At 48.8% G+C, this 13,763-nt stretch overlaps 2 protein-coding genes across 21 annotated transcripts in view; both read left to right on the forward strand.

Moving 5' to 3' along the window:
- Positions 1–1,998, forward strand: part of FNBP4 (formin binding protein 4) — a 46,968-nt gene extending 44,970 nt beyond the window's left edge. For all 13 annotated transcript variants that reach the window (XR_016229453.1, XR_016229458.1, XR_016229431.1 and 10 more), the window contains one exon: positions 1,006–1,998. Coding sequence is in view for 4 of the 13 variants with exons in the window: in XM_008270721.5 (XP_008268943.3) it covers positions 1,006–1,096 (91 nt within the window). In the remaining 9 variants the exon portion in view is untranslated. The remainder of the gene's footprint in view (positions 1–1,005) is intronic.
- Positions 1,999–2,978: 980 nt separating this feature from the next.
- Positions 2,979–13,763, forward strand: part of AGBL2 (AGBL carboxypeptidase 2) — a 62,097-nt gene continuing 51,312 nt past the window's right edge. For 5 of the 8 annotated variants that reach the window (XR_016229485.1, XM_089326543.1, XM_089326550.1 and 2 more), the window contains exons 1-6: positions 2,979–3,143; positions 3,501–3,635; positions 3,740–3,803; positions 5,668–5,802; positions 10,885–10,938; positions 11,728–11,913. Coding sequence is in view for 6 of the 8 variants with exons in the window: in XM_089326543.1 (XP_089182669.1) it covers positions 3,600–3,635; positions 3,740–3,803; positions 5,668–5,802; positions 10,885–10,938; positions 11,728–11,913 (475 nt within the window). In the remaining 2 variants the exon portion in view is untranslated. The remainder of the gene's footprint in view (positions 3,144–3,500; positions 3,636–3,739; positions 3,804–5,667; positions 5,803–10,884; positions 10,939–11,727; positions 11,914–13,763) is intronic. The other 3 variants (XM_089326535.1, XM_070070408.2, XM_089326554.1) reach the window with 2 other exon arrangements.

Genomic DNA, 13,763 nt, shown 5'->3' on the forward strand with positions numbered 1-13,763 from the left:
TAATCTGCCACCTGCAACTCTGGCACCCGTGTGGACACTGTGACACTCCTGGCTGCTCCACTTCCAATCCAGCTCCCTACTGGTGGCCTGGGGAAAGCAGTGAAAGATGGTTTCAAGTACTTGGGCCTCTGCCACCCATGTGGGAGACCCAGATCAAGTTCCTCGATTTGGCCTGGCTCAGCCCTGGCCGTTGCAGCCACCTGGAGAGTGAACCAGCAAATGGAAGAACAACTCCCCCACCCACCTTGTAAGTCTGACTGAAAATAGATAAAAGTAAAAAAAAAAATCACGACAATTAGTGGAGAATATACCAGTATTAAGCTGACAGCATTTTTTTTATTATTTATTTATGTATTTATTTATTTGAAAGAGTTACACAGAGAAAGGAGAGGCAGAAAGAGCAGTCTTCCAACTGCTGGTTCACTCCCCAGTTGGCTGCAACGGCTGGAGCTTTGCCGATCAGGGGCCAGGAGCTTCTCCCTTGTCTCACGTGGGTGCTTTCCCAGGCCATAGCAGAGCTAGATCGGAAGTGGGACTGGAACTGGTGCCCATATATGTTGCTGGCACTGCAGGAGGCAGCTTTACCTGCCATGCTACAGTGCCATCCCCAAGCTGACAACTTTGAAACATTTTCTTAAACATGTTAGATCCACTTTAATTTTTATTTATTTGAGAGATAGGGTTCCCACTCACTCACTTTCAAATGCCCAGAAAAGCCAGGACTGGACTGAGCTGGGCCAAAGCCAGGAACTAGACATTCAATCCAGGTCTCCTGCATTATGTAGATGGTGGAAACCCAAATAGTTCAACCATCATCACTGCCTACCAGGATCTGCATTGCAGGAAACTTGAATCAGAAGCTAGAACCCGGAATTGAACCCAGGGACTCCAATATGGGACCCAGGCACCTTAACTGCTGTTCCAAAGACCTGCCCTGTTTCTGTTTGCTGGAATATAAAGTTTTCATTCTTTTCTAGTGAAGTAATCCGTCTGTTGTTTTCACAGTGGCATGGCAGAAAGAAATGCTAATTTTGAAGCCCTTCCTGAGGATTGGCGAGCAAGACTAAAGAGAAGGAAAATGGCTCCAAATACATAGTTAAAAAAATTTTTTTTTAATTTATGTGTATGTGTATTCAGTTCAGAGTCTTAAAGCCATTGTCAAATAAACTATACATGTTATGGTGGAGAACATATCAATTTCCTGGGCAAGAGCATATACGTATAAATTTTTCACATTTGTGAAATGTGATTTTTCTGTTTTCCTGATGGGAGAGATTATTGGAATTGTTTTGAGCTGACTGCCTTTATTCTGGAGAACTTCGCGTCAGGTGTATTAATCATCACTCTGAAGACCATGTGGCGCCTATGAGTATGGCACGTTTAGCTGAGGACTCATTGACAAAAAGTAAAGGATTATCCTGCCTAATGGAGCTCATTTACTTCTACTCCAAAACAAGTGCAATTAAGAAGGCAGCTCTTTACTCTGTCTTGCTTGAATGGGATTGGCAGGATCTCTTTTTTGACCTCTTCCTCTGGTCTGCCACTCCTGAAGTGCTGGTCTTTGTGGCTTACCTTGTCCTGAGAGCCTTGCTGTAGTTCTCACAAATCATAGAACTGGCAGCTTGGTCATCTCACACACTAGGTAGCTTATTTCAGTGTTATACAGGCAGCAATAGCAGCAGGTGTTTATCCTTGATTTTGAGAATTTGTCCCTCAACTATGTGGTAGTAAAAGTGCTAAGAGCCACTCTGTGTATTAATGTATCTCCAGTGTCTTACGCTGTTCCAAGACTCACTCTCCTGTGTGTGAATGTGTTCTCCATGAAATTCCAATATTTAAAAAGCAGTTTATGTTCTGTACTTCTGTTGTATCGCAATCAGGTAAAAGTCACTTTAAACTGAAGAAAAGGCAAATTGTGTTTTAAGGCTGTTTATATTTCTCCAGTTTGTGACCATGTAAATTTGTATATATGCACTAATAAAGTTTTTTTATACTTCCGATTGGTTATCCTTTTGCTCTTCTAAGCCTGTTACTCCATGGTTATGTAACCAGGACTTACGTCATGTCTGAATTTTTTTTTCTGATCAAACGTGGTTCGAGGCCTGTGCAAACACTGAAGAACAGCATACAGGAAAAAGAAGAGCAGCAGGATCTTGAGCAGGGTGTGGCGACACACGGGGCAGAATCAGAAAAACAGGCCTCACTCCACATGTGCTATATGACCCAAATTTTTGGAGCGTGTACCCTAAAATACGAGCTAATGTTTGACCTATTTAAGTCCTGGAAATGATGTAATGTAGTTAACATTTTGGAAATTAGAAAAACGGTGCTTTATCGTTTTTTATAATAGTAATATATGGTGGATATAAAAGATATATACATACAGTCTTACTCATATAAAGGTAACCAAAGACAATTGTTTGGATTTATTCCAGTATATTTCTATGCATATAGTTTACACTTTTTACCTGATCATGTGTTGGATTTTATTTACCATTATGCTAATATCGGGATTACCATTTTTGTACGTCGAATTGTTATTTGCATAGAGTAAATTTCTGCAAATAAATTAAAGGCTATCAACTAGTTAATAAAGCTTTTGTCTTAACTGCCTCACGATTTTCCAGACTTGCAGCAGTTGTTGAGAAGCACCATTTCCTGAAGGGTAGCGATTAAGACAGTCCAAACGTGCGGCTGTAACTCGCTAACGTTGTTCCTCGTAGTTTTTCAGTGTGGACGGTAATTTTAGCATTCTTGCTAGGGGCTTCGTGAGAATCTAGAGCAACACTGCGGGGCCGGGGGAGCAGCACCCGGAGCAGTAAGTTGCCTAGAGCACGCGCCCTGCACTGCTGGCAGGCATAGTGGTCCGCTGCCTAACGCTGTGTCGATCCGGGTTCTAGTCCGCCTGGGCTGCGGTCCCGCCCCCTTTGCTCCTTGGGGGCGGAGCCTGGTTCCCGGAAGGAGGCGTCCCGTCCCCCGCCTTCCTTCCGCCTTCCGCTCGCGGTTGCTAGGCTACGCGGGCCCTCGCAGAAAGGTGGCGAGTGTGTCCGCTGGTGCATTGCCCAGCCTCTGGGGCGTGCAGCGTGCGCCCTCCTCACCCAGGCTGCCCTGCCGCCGCGGGCGCAGCGCCCACCTCCTGCCCGGTACTGGCGGGGGCGCGGGGCGGTCGCACCCCTGGCTCTAACCTCCTGGGAAATCCCTGCTCCATCCTCCCCGGTCCTTTAGGAAAACCAACCCGCAGCCTCTGAACCCCAGAGTTCGGCTCTTAGGGTCCACTGTCCCTGCCCCCGACCTTTCGTTTCGGTCCGCCGCGTTTCTTCCCTCGCTGTGGCGTCCTGGGGCATCGGCCCTCCCGGCGCCCCGCGGGGAGAAGGCAGAACGCGCCGCCCTCGCTCGCTCAGTTGCGCCTCCTGGGCTCAGGGTGGGAACCGGGCCGGGGCCGTGTCCGAGGCGAGGCGAGGCGGCGGCGGCGGTTTCATTTGCCCCGTTTGGTTTTGTAGCCTCTGCTGTGTAATCAGCCGCCCATTCGGAGATCGGGCAGGGGTGGCGGCTGCACGCGGTGTCGCTGAGTGGGCTTGAGCAGACCATGCGGAAGTAACATGTTCCCGGCGCTGGACACGGAGCTAAAGCAGGAGGTTGGTAGGCTGCCCTCTGCCGGCACCTCGCGGGAGTGCAGCGCCGGGTCCGGAGGGTGCGCGCGTTCCACTGCTGGGTATCTGAGAGGCCTCTCCTCTTACAGACCCTTGCTGACCCCTATGAAGACTTTATGTACCATCACCTCCAGTACTATGGCTACTTTAAAGGTAACACCACCTACCTAACTCGCGTCATCTTTCCGGGGTTCAGGAGGTGCATTGTTTCATTAGCTGGGAGAGCTGAGATTTTTCCAGTCCACTGGTGAAAAGCATTTCTTTAATCCGATCATCAGCAGTGTCACCTCTGTTAAGTGACAACAGAGTCTGTATACAGGGTTACAGGGTCTGTTTCTGGGCTGTCTATTCTGCCTTTTATTACTTTTTTTTGGTCTGACCTTACACCAATATCATCACCCCTCTTTTTAAAAACTATGTATTTATTTTCACTTTATTTGAAAGGCAGAAAGACATTGATGGAAAGACAGGTGGAGAGAGAGCTTCCATCTGTTAATTCACTCCCTGAAACTCCTAGAAGAGCCAGAGCTGGTCCAGGCCAAAGCCAGGAGCCCGGGGTGCCATCTAGGTCTCCTGTGTGGGTGGCAGGGACCCAAGTAGTTGAGCCATCATCTGCAGCCTCCCAGAGTGCACATTAGCAGGAGGCTGGATCGGAAGCAGAGTAGCTACGGGTGTCTCAGGCAGAGGCTGCCACATCTCAGCTGCTACCTGGAAATGCGTGTCATCCCATTTTGTCCTTCAAAACTGACTTGGCGGGGCTCACATTGTGCTGCAGTGGGTTAAGCCTCCGCCTGCAATGCTGGCATCCCACGTGAGCACTGCTTTCCGAGGCCGTAGCAGGGGAGCTGGATCAGGACTGGAACAGGCGCCCATATGGGATGCAGGCACTGCAGGCTGGGGCTTTAACCTGCCACAGCGCCAGCCCAGAGATAGAGTTTTTTTTTTTTTTTTTTTTTTTTTTTGACAGGCAGAGTGGACAGAGAGAGAGACAGAGAGAAAGAGAGAGAAAGGTCTTCCTTTGCCATTGGTTCACCCTCCAATGGCCGCCGCGGCCGGCGCGCTGCGGCCGGCGCACCGCGCTGATCTGATGGCAGGAGCCAGGAGCCAGGTGCTTTTCCTGGTCTCCCATGGGGTGCAGGGCCCAAGCACCTGGGCCATCCTCCACTGCACTCCCTGGCCACAGCAGAGAGCTGGCCTGGAAGAGGGGCAACCGGGACAGAATCCGGCGCCCCGACCAGGACTAGAACCCGGTGTGCTGGCGCCGCTAGGCGGAGGATTAGCCTAGTGAGCCGTGGCGCAGGCCCCCGAGATAGAGTTTTTAACATTGGTTTTTCCCGAGCAAACTTGCTGACGTTTCTTTTTAACTATTTCCTTTTCGAAGTGATTAAGAATTTGTTGAAAGAGAACTGAATTTCCAGCTTGCCGGACTCAGCGGGCGCCCTCAGGACAAAGAGGCTTGCAACTTGGCGCTCCGCCCCCACTCTGAGATCTGCCTCACTTGGGCTCTGCTGTCTTGGCAGCTTCTGCGTCTTTTGCCTCCCACGCCCTTTCTCGTGCTGCTCCTCAAATCTCCACCTCACTCTCCCATTTCCTCAGTATAAAATGGGAATAATTATGCGTATTCGGCTTACATTGCCACCAGAAAGTCTTTGAAAAATGGTTTGTGTTCCTGGTGCAGAGCTGTGGTGGTTGGTTTAGAGAGTAGAGGTGTTTTTTTTTGTTTTTTTTTGTTTGTTTGTTTGTTTGTTTGTTTGTTTTTTGACAGGCAGAGTGGACAGCGAGAGAGAGAGAGACAGAGAGAAAGGTCTTCCTTTGCCGTTGGTTCACCCTCCAATGGCTGCCGCAGCCGGCGTGCTGCGGCCAGCGCACCGCGCTGATCCGATGGCAGGAGCCAGGTGCTTTTCCTGGTCTCCCATGGGGTGCAGGGCCCAAGGAGAGTAGAGGTTTTGATATTGCCCTTGACTTAGAGGTGGTGAGCCAGCCTGCCAGCAACTTTAATTAAGCCGCCTGTTCTTAGGACAAAGAGGCAGTTTACCAAACTCGGCTACGCAGCAGCACCTTTGGAAGAAGACCCCTCGGCACCAGCTGCGCGGATCTTTCGGGGAAAGAGAGAACTTGATACCGGACACTTTGCAGAGGGAGAAGCTTCTATGTGAGTGATCATCAGTGTGTGTGACTCCTAGAACCTGGCGGTCTCAACAGCTCCTTCAGGTGTTCAGAAGAGCATGGCTTACTGTGGGGGAGACCACGGGGGCAGGGGGCGGCCTGGCCCCTGTTTCTGACCCCACTCACAATCGTTCTCTTGGGATCTACTTTGTATCATAGGTTTATATTAAAATGCTATACCTTATGAACTGTGTTCCTCCAAATTATTGGAGAATTTATTAAAACTCTTTCCTCCAGAGAATAAGTTTTTGATGGATATATGTATTTTTTAAAAAGTTCTTTGCATAAGAGTAGAGGAAGTAAAGTCCAGCTAGCTTAAGCAACAATAATTTCTTAAAGGGACATAATTTTTTTTCCCAAGGACAGGAATGCTGTTGAATTTATCCCTTAATATATCTTTTTTTAATTAATTAATTTATTTGAAAGGCAGAGTTAGAGAAAAGGAGAGACAGAGAAATATCTTCTACCCACTGGTTCACGTCCCAAATGGTGGCAATGGCCAGGTCGAGGCTGGGCTGAAGCCAGGAGAGAGAAGATTCTTCCAGGTCTCCCACATGATGTCAGGAGCCCAAGCACTTGAGTCATCTTCCGCTGCATTAGCAGTAGCTGGCTCAGATGTGGAGCACCTGGGACATGAACCGGTGCCTGTATGGGCTTCTGGCACCTCAGACAGCAGGCCAACCCGCTGCGCCACCATGCCAGCCCCTATACTCTAACCTGGGGGGTGAACCAGTGGAAGGAAGACCTTTCTCTCTGTCTCACTATCACTAACTATCTGTCAAATAAAAAAAAAAAAAAAAGGTAACAACAAGGGAGTGAGGAGAGATGGGTCGGTGGTTACAGTGTTACGTATAGGAATAAGTTCTAGAGTTCTGTTGCACAGGGTGACTTTAATTGAAGTTGTTAAACATAAGGGGAGATGCTTAACTTCACTGCTAATGAAAGATGCAAATTAGGGCCAGCACTGTGGCGTAATGAGTAAACCCGCCCCTGCAGTCCTGGGATCTCATATGGGCGCCGGTTCAAGTCCCGGCTGCTCCTCTTCCAATCCAGCTCTCTGCTGTGGCCTGGGAAAGCAGTAGAAAATGGCCCAAGTCCCTGCACCCATGTGGGAGACCTAGAGGAAGCTCCTGGTTCCTGACTTTGGATCAGCGCAGCCCCAGCCATGTAGCCAACTGGGGAGTGAACCAGTGGATGGCAGACTCTCTCTCTGCTTTTCCTTATCTTTCTATGTAACTCTAACTTTCAAATATATAAAATCTTTTTTTTTTTTTTTTTGACAGGCAGAGTTAGACAGTGAGAGAGAGAGACAGAGAGAAAGGTCTCCCTTCTGTTGGTTCACTCCCCTAATGGCCGCCATGGCTGGCCAATCCGAAACCAGGAGCCAGGTGCTTCCTCTTGGTCTCCCATGCGGGCCCAAGCACTTGGGCCATCCTCCACTGCCCTCCTGGGCCACAGCAGAGAGCCGGACTGGAAGAGGAGCAACCAGGACAGAATCCGACACCCAAACCGGGACTAGGACCTGGGGTGCCGGCGCCGCAGGCGGAGGATTAGCCTAGTGAGCCGTGGCGCCAGCCAAATAAATAAAATCTTAAAAAAAATGATGCAAATCAAAATATGATGGTACCATTTTTTAAATTACAAGATTTGGGCAAAAAACAAAATAGAGAAAAATACATACCTGTTACAGGTTAGAGTATAGGGGAACGAACTGCTGTTGGAAGTGTGAATAAAAAGAACAATTTATTTATTTGATTTGTTTGCCCTACTTTTTAAAAATGTATTGATTTGAAAGGCAGAGCAACAGAGAGAGAGACCTTCCATCTGCCAATCCATTCCCCAAAAGCCAACAACAGCTGGAGCTGGGCCAGGTTGAAGCCAGCAGCCTAGAACTCTACCTGGATCTCCGACATGAGTGGCAGGGCCTCAACCTCGAGCCATCACCTTCCGCCTCCCAGGGTCACATTAGCAGGAATCTGGATCAGAAGCAGAGTAACTTGGACTTGAACCAGGCATTCTAATATAGGATGCGGATGTCCCAAGCACTCAATCTGCTGTGTACAATTCCCACGCTATTTGATTTATTTGAAAGAGAGACCCAAAAACAGACAGCAATCTTCCATCCAGAGGGTTCACTCTTCAAACGCCTGTAGCAGCCATGGCTGGACCAGGCCAAATCCAGGTATCCCATGTGGCTGGCAGGAATGCATGTACTTACTTGATCCATGAGCACCTGCCTCCCAGGGTGTGCATTAGCAAGGAAGCTGGAGTGGAGAGAGCAGAGCCAGGACTTGATACGCTATAGTATGGGATGTAGGCATCCCATGCCAAAAACCCACTCCAAGAGACTATTTTGGAGAGGCAATTGGCAATTGCTATAAAAATTAAAACTGTATTAACCCTTGATGCAGCAATTCTGTTTTCAGATAAGTATTTTATTTTTGCTCTCACGATTGCCAAGAAGGTTCTTCTCTGGCCCAGAGCCCCTGGAGAGAGTAGAACAGGAGGAGTTGAGGAAGTTGAGCAAAGGAGACTGGTCGGGGTGGGACGGCTGAGGACCAGCTAACCCTCCTTTCTGATTTCTCCTGCCCTACTTGCTGAGACTCAAAATTCTCATAAGAAACAGCTGTCACTCTTTAACTAATAGAAGACATAAAAATATAAAATGTGCACTAATTGATCATTTTTTTGAATATTTGTTTATTTGAAAGGCAGAGTTACAGAGAGGCAGAGGCAGAGAGAGACAGAGAGAGAGGTATCTTCCATCCACTGGTTCACTCACCAAATGGCCACGATGGCTGGAGCTGGGCTAATCCGAAGCCAGAAGCCAGGAACTTCTTCTAGGTCTCCCATCCAGATGCAGGGACCCAGGCACTTGGGCCATCTTCTGCTGCCTTCCCAGCCCAGAGCTGGGTCCAGAGAGCTGGATCGGAAGAGAAGCAGTAGGCTAGAACCGATGCCTGTATGGGATGCTGGCACTGCAGGTGGTGGCTTTACCTACTACACCACAGCACCAGCTACTGTAATTGATAATTTTTTTTTCTGTTTGACTCTTGCAGTGAGGAAGATAGTTTCTTTACCTTCCCAACAGAACAGTTACTATGTTTCTTTGTTACTGGTCTTTTTAACCAGCAAGGTAAAGGACAAAACAATGGGTCAAAATCTGCTTTTTTTTTTTTTTTGACAGACAGAGTGGACAGTGAGAGAGAGAGACAGAGAGAAAGGCCTTCCTTTGCCGTTGGTTCACCTTCCAATGGCCGCTGCGGCCGGTGCGCTGCAGCCGGCGCACTGTGCTAATCCGAAGGCAGGAGCCAGGTGCTTCTCCTGGTCTCCCATGCGGGTGCAGGGCCCAAGCACTTGGGCCATCCTCCACTGTACTCCCGGGCCACAGCAGAGAGCTGGCCTGGAAGAGGAGCAACCAGGACAGAATCTGGCGCCCCGACCGGGACTAGAACCAGTGTGCTGGCACCACAGGTGGAGGATTAGCCTAGTGAGCAGCAGCGCCGGCCCCAAAATCTGCGCTTTTTTTTTTTTTTTTTTTTTTTTTTGACAGGCAGAGTGGACAGTGAGAGAGAGAGACAGAGAGAAAGGTTTTGCCGTTGGTTCACCCTCCAATGGCCGCCGCGGCCGGCGTGTTGCGGCCGGCGCACCGCGCTGATCCGATGGCAGGAGCCAGGTGCTTTTCCTAGTCTCCCATGGGGTGCAGGGCCCAAGCACCTGGGCCATCCTCCACTGCACTCCCGGGCCACAGCAGAGAGCTGGCCTGGAAGAGGGGCAACCGGGACAGAATCCGGCGCCCCGACCGGGACTAGAACCCGGTGTGCCAGCGCCGCTAGGCGGAGGATTAGCCTAGTGAGCCGCGGCGCCGGCAAAATCTGCCTTTTTTTTTTAAAAAAAAAAAAATGGAATAGGTTTGGGTATTGCAGATTAAGCCACTGCTTGCAATGTCTTCATCCAGTATTTGAAGTGCCTGGGGGTGGAGTCCTGCCTCCATTTCTGATCCAGCTTCCTGCTAATGCACACTGGGAGGCAGCAGGTGGTAGCTCAGGTACTTGGGTCTCTACAACCCATGTGGAACACCCAGGTGGAGCTCCTGGCTCCTGGCTTCAGCGTGGCCCAGCTCTAGCTGTTGTGGGCATTTGAGGAATGAATTAACAAATGGAAAATTCTCTCTTTCTGTGTGTGTGTGTGTGTGTGTTGCACTCCCTTTCAGATAAGTAATAAAGACAAAAAGGAATAGATAAGGTTAGAAAATTCAAGTGACATTAAAAAATACAAAATGAGGGGCCAGCACTGTGGCGCAGTAGGTTAATCCTCCGCCTGCGGCACCAGCATCCTATATGGGTGCCAGTTTGAGTCCCGGCTACTCCACTGCCGATCCAGCTCTCTGCTATGGCCTGGGAAAGCAGTAGAAGATGGCCCAAGTCTTGGGCCCCTGCACCCACGTGGGAGACCTGGAAGAAGCTCTTGGCTTCTGGCTTCAGACCGGCTCAGCTCCGGCCATTGTGGCCACTTGGGGAGTGAACCAGCAGATGGAAGACCTTTCTCTCCATCCTTCCGTCTCACTGTCTATACATCTACTTCTCAAATAAAAAGAAAAAGAAAAAAATACAAAATGAAAGCTAAAAGCACTCCTATTTTTAAGATCTGAAGTAAACTCTGAGTGGGACTGCTAGATGCGCACACACTCAATCTTCTTGCCAAACTACTCTCCAGAAAGTTTGCACCAGTGCACTGTTGTCTGCAGGTGTTTGCTTACCCCTTTGTCAGGATGAGAGTAAAACATGTCAAGGTGTTTCCCATCTATTAGGTAACAAACTGGCATTTTCATTATGACTTACATTTTTAAATTACAAATGAGATTCAGCAGCTTTATCATTCTTCAGATATTTATTGCCTTCTCATCCCCATTAAACCATGGAAAATTATATATATATATATATACACACACACACACACATACATACAAGGGCCCAAAGTGGGAGAGGAAATAAGAAGGGCGGAGGTGAGGGCAGTGGGCACAAGAAAGATTCCTAGAACAAGCGTTGTCTTTTCTTCCTCTTTCTAGGGCCTACCTGTTTACCTTCAGCTGGGCGCGCTCAGATAGAATCTGTAAGCAGAGGTATTTCCTGCCCTTCCCACCAGGAAATTCAGATTGCGGTATTGGAATAGGTCCCGAGCCCTTGCCCTCCCACCAGATCCAGGAAGCACATGGCAAGCCTGGGGTCCGCGTCTGGTGGGCACTCAGGGGCTTCAGCCTTTAGTTTCCCCCCTTAATTTCTTTTTCTAACTCCCTGAGAGCCTTTCTCCCCCCCCCCTTTCTTCTTCATTGTCTCCCCCATGAACTCCTTTTCCTCTCTTTTGCCCCTCCGTCCCCTGTTCCTCACCTGTGCACTCCTTGTTTGATAAGACTGTCCTCTGAATGGGCTTATGATGGACCTGGAATTTAATTTGAGATTGTTTCACTGTAGTTAATAAAGGCTTTTTTTCCTAAAAAGCAAAAGATTAAAAAAAAAAAAAAAACCTTTTCCTAAATTGCTAAGGGTGGATGGAATGTGCCACGTTAGATAACTTTTGATTCATCATAACCCATTCTCGAAATGTCTTGGACCCTTAACATGTTTTTAAAAAGCTTTCTCTGAAGTGCACCAAAGCTTTATATTTAAATATTCAGCACTAAATGCAGAATATTGACTTAACGTTTTATGGTTTAGAATCTGTCATGCTGGACCAAACAGTAAAGGAAGCCGTAGGGCAGGATTGTGGATCTCTGCTTGTGTTTTAATACCTGTATTTAATGGTTGTATCTTAACACAGCGCAGAAGGTTACGTAGCTGTTGCGGAGGAGGAGTGAGAGTTCCCAGGGAGGAAGGGGAGGAGAGTGTTCACCTGTTCCCTTTCCCTGTGACAGGTTCCCTCATGCTGAGCTCTCCACTTCTTCGGACCAGACAGCTCGTTTACAATGAGTTGGATGACGTAAACCCGCGTCTCCAAGAGCCCCGAGAGCTTTTTCCCTTCTTCTCCGGCAAAGGGCCGCTGCAGGCGCCACGGTGGCCAATAGAGTGCGAGGTCATCAAGGAGAGCATTCGTCATATTGGTAATGTGGCCCGGGTGTGACCACGGCCTTCTCCCCTACCTGCTGAAAGACAAGGCGGGACTGCGTCGGCGTCTGTTGACTCACCCTGAGAAGACGGAACGCTGGGGAGCTCACAGACACTCACCAGAGCCCAAACTTATACCAGCGCGGGTGTTTGACTTAGCAGTTAGGCCGCCAGCTGGGATGCCAGTGTCTGTATCGCAGCACCTGGCAGTTCCCGCCTCCGACTCCTGACTCCAGCTTCCTGCTGGTGCTCACCCTGGGAGGACAGCAGTGCTGCCTGCAGCTGGGTTCCTGCCGCCCACGTGGGAGACCTGGATTGAGTTCCCGGCTCCCAGCGTCGCCCTCCCCCCAACTCACTGTTACAGGCATTTGGGTATCTCACTCTCTCCATCTCACAAATGAATAAGAGAGTGGATAGTTTAATTTTTTAAAAAGGTACACTCCTGTATAAACTGGAATGCTTCTGAGTTCTTTGGAATAAGGGTACTTTATTTATAGAGTCTAAGAAATATAAATATTTAAGGGCGGCACCGCGGCTCAATAGGCTAATCCTCTGCCTGCGGCGCCAGCACACCGGGTTCTAGTCCCGGTTGGGGCACCGGATTCTGTCCCGGTTGCCCCTCTTCCAGGCCAGCTCTCTGCTGTGGCCCAGGAGTGCAGTAGAGGATGGCCCAGGTGCTTGGGCCCTGCACCCCATGGGAGACCAGGAGAAGCACCTGGCTCCTGGCTTTGGATCTGTGCAGTGCACCGGCCACAGTGGCCATTGGGTGGTGAACCAACGGTAACGGAAGACCTTTCTCCCTGTCTCTCTCTCTCTCACTGTCCACTCTGCCTGTCAGAAATTAAAAAAAAAAAAGAAATATAAATATTTAAATCTTTTTTTTTTTGCATCACTGGTCATATCTGAGCCTTTGATGCAAATATAATCTCTTGCATTCATTTTATGAAGCACTTGCAGAAGTGGGTTGCATTGAAAAATGGGAACTTTTTAAATTCCTGGGATACTTAGGGCCATCTGTCATCATGTCTCTCTTTTTTTTTTTTTTTTAAGATTTATTTATTGAGGCCAGCACTGTGGCATAGCAAGTAAAGCCTTTTAGATTTATTTATTTATTTGAAAAGCAGAGTTACAGAGAGGCAGAGAGAGAGAAAGAGAGGCCTTCCATCCTCTGGTTCACTGCCCAGATGGCCACAACAGCCAGAGCTGCACCAATCCAAAGCCAGGAGCCAGGAGCTTCTTCCGGGTCTCCCACATGGGTACAGGGGCCCAAGGAAGGACCTGGGCCATCCTCCACTGCATTCCCATGCCACAGCAGAGAGCTAGATTGGAAATGGAGCAGCCAGGACTTGAACCAGTGTCCATATGGGATGCCAGCACTGCAGGTGGTGGCTTTACCCACTTACGCCACAGCAACGGCCCCATGTCTCTACTTTAGACACTGGATAAACAAGTGGATGTTTCTTATTTCTTACTCCCCTCTTAGAATATTCATTCAATAATATATATTGGCATTTATCATATGCTAAGCACAGTGGTGCTAGAGGTACAGTAGTGAGCAAGATAGAGACACCCAGAGCTCATGGACTTACTGCAAGGGAAGCTAAACACTTCACCAGGCAGTTACATAGAGTTTGGGCCCTCTGGGAACCCCTGACCCAGCGAGGGATCTGTGTGGGTTTCCAGGAGTTGACGTTTTAGTTGAGATCTGAAGGATGAGTCAGAAGTGATCCAACTGAGAAGATCAAAGGAAAGTGTTCCGGTTAAAATAGAACATGGTGTGTGTGGGCATCCATGGGACGTTGAACATGGGAGACAGGGATGAGGCTGAAAGTATAGACAGAGGCTC

This window comes from Oryctolagus cuniculus, chromosome 1, assembly GCF_051225735.1.
Source record: "Oryctolagus cuniculus isolate XC-2025 breed Fujian yellow rabbit chromosome 1, ASM5122573v1, whole genome shotgun sequence".
Classification (NCBI taxonomy): Eukaryota; Metazoa; Chordata; class Mammalia; order Lagomorpha; family Leporidae; genus Oryctolagus; species Oryctolagus cuniculus.